Consider the following 1,815-nt stretch of genomic DNA (forward strand, 5'->3'; position numbering starts at 1 on the left):
GTGCATTATTGGATCATCCAAAATATGTACTGTTTGTAGGGTAACAATAATGGCCCACCACGCATTTGATGGTGGCGGGTCGATGGCCAAACATTTTGTGTGATTGTGCCACCGTAATACTGTGGATGAGTGCCTCACGCAGTGCAGATTACTGCAAACACATTGCAACATTACAGGCATAATTGATTTATCATGTTGGGAGAGATTTGTTTTGACAAAAATCAGTGTCACTGTCAGCACGACTTCATGACGCGAGTGACAGCGTAAAAATAAGTTTACGACGAATAACATTGCTCTTTTTTGGGAATGTGGCGGCTCTTAAAAGAGCCTTTTGTTGAGAGGAGCGTTGAATCACTTCTTCTTCGGCGCTGCCTTCTTGACACTTTTGGGCTTGGCCACCCTCTTTGCGGGACTCCTCTTGGCAGCAGAAGCCTTCTTGGCCGCGGGGGCTTTTTTGGGGGCCGCCGTCGCCGCCTTCTTGGGGCTCTTGGTGGGCTTCTTGGCCGCTTTCTTGGGCGTCGCAGCCTTGACGGGCTTCTTGGCGGCCTTCTTGGCGCTCGTCTTCTTGGCTGCGGCCGTTTTGGGCTTCTTGGTCGCTGTTGCCTTTTTGACGGCGGGCTTCTTGGGCTTGCTGGGGGTCTTCTTGGCCGCAGCCTTGGCGGGCGCTTTCGCCTTCCCCTCGGCCTGCTTGTTCATCTTGAAGGAGCCAGAAGCGCCGGTGCCCTTGGTCTGGACGAGAGTTCCCTTGGTGACTAAGTTCACCACGGCGGTCCTGACGCGGGACTTGTTCTTGTCCACGTCGTAACCGGAGGCGACCAGAGACTTCTTGAGGGCGGCCAGAGAGACGCCATTGCGCTCCTTGGACGCGGCCACAGCCTTGACGATGAGCTCGCCGACGCTGGGTCCGACCTTCTTCTTTGCGGGCTTGGGAGCCTTCTTCTTGCTCGCTTTAGCCGCTGGAGCTGGAGCTGGAGCTACTTCTGCCATGATGGTCGGTTCAATGGACAATTGCTTTTCCCAAGCAAGAGGCTGGACTTAAACGCACCATGAGAACCGTGGAGAGTCAATCGGGCACTTCGCTCCGCGGCGCGCTGACAAACTCTCCTCACTTGTGTTTTCTCCACACACTTCAAATGGTGAAAAATAACAACGGAAACTATTTAAATCGCCGACAACGATTTTAATAGATAACACACTTGTGTCTCTCCCCATCGAGGTTGTTTAAATGTCTTGTACTCCTTGCATTTTCTTTGCAGAGCTTCCAAACGTCACCTCTTCACTGTCGTGAGCAGCGCTACTCGGGGAATTTCCTCACTTATTTCTCCAATAAAATTATTTTTAAAAACTCACGATGTGACAAAAACCGCTTCACAGATGAAATAACATGTTCATCCACGGACCCAAAGTCTAAAAAGCCGTGTATTGGCGATGATTTGGGAACAAAACAACGTTTTCTGAGGGCAGCAAACACACATGATGACTGAGACGTCTGTTGCCATCTGATAACAGTCGTCACGTCTTTAAACTGCATTAATATTATTTTCAAGTCATGATATATGTTTGTCCCACTGTGAAGAATGTACACAAATAGCTGATTTATAAACACAGTATGGACAATGACTTAAGTACAGTAGTGCAGTGTGCCATTGCATATTTCAATGATCAGGAATATTGAAACAACAATGCTGTTTCAATTCAATTTTAACTGAAATAAACTGTTATGCACCCTCCAAAAAAATAAAAAAAAATACAGCCAGAATGTCCAAACGTGATGAAAACCTTGAAAGGACACCACCCAACCACTTTAGCGTACAT

The 1,815-nt window shown here is 48.2% G+C and overlaps 1 protein-coding gene across 2 annotated transcripts; it reads right to left on the minus strand.

The window, feature by feature from the left end:
* Positions 1 to 351: 351 nt before the first annotated feature.
* Positions 352 to 1,002, minus strand: LOC133413550 (histone H1-like). Of its 2 annotated transcripts, XM_061698057.1 has the most exons (2): positions 475 to 987; positions 352 to 402 (listed from the first exon to the last, which is right to left on the minus strand). In XM_061698057.1, exons 1-2 carry the CDS (start codon positions 985 to 987, stop codon positions 352 to 354), a joined length of 564 nt encoding a protein of 187 aa, XP_061554041.1. The 2 variants fall into 2 exon arrangements, with proteins under 2 accessions (XP_061554041.1, XP_061554042.1); XM_061698058.1 differs by having other exon boundaries at positions 352 to 1,002.
* Positions 1,003 to 1,815: the final 813 nt, after the last annotated feature.

The sequence above is a fragment of the Phycodurus eques genome, chromosome 15 (assembly GCF_024500275.1).
Source record: "Phycodurus eques isolate BA_2022a chromosome 15, UOR_Pequ_1.1, whole genome shotgun sequence".
NCBI classification, from domain to species: domain Eukaryota; kingdom Metazoa; phylum Chordata; class Actinopteri; order Syngnathiformes; family Syngnathidae; genus Phycodurus; species Phycodurus eques.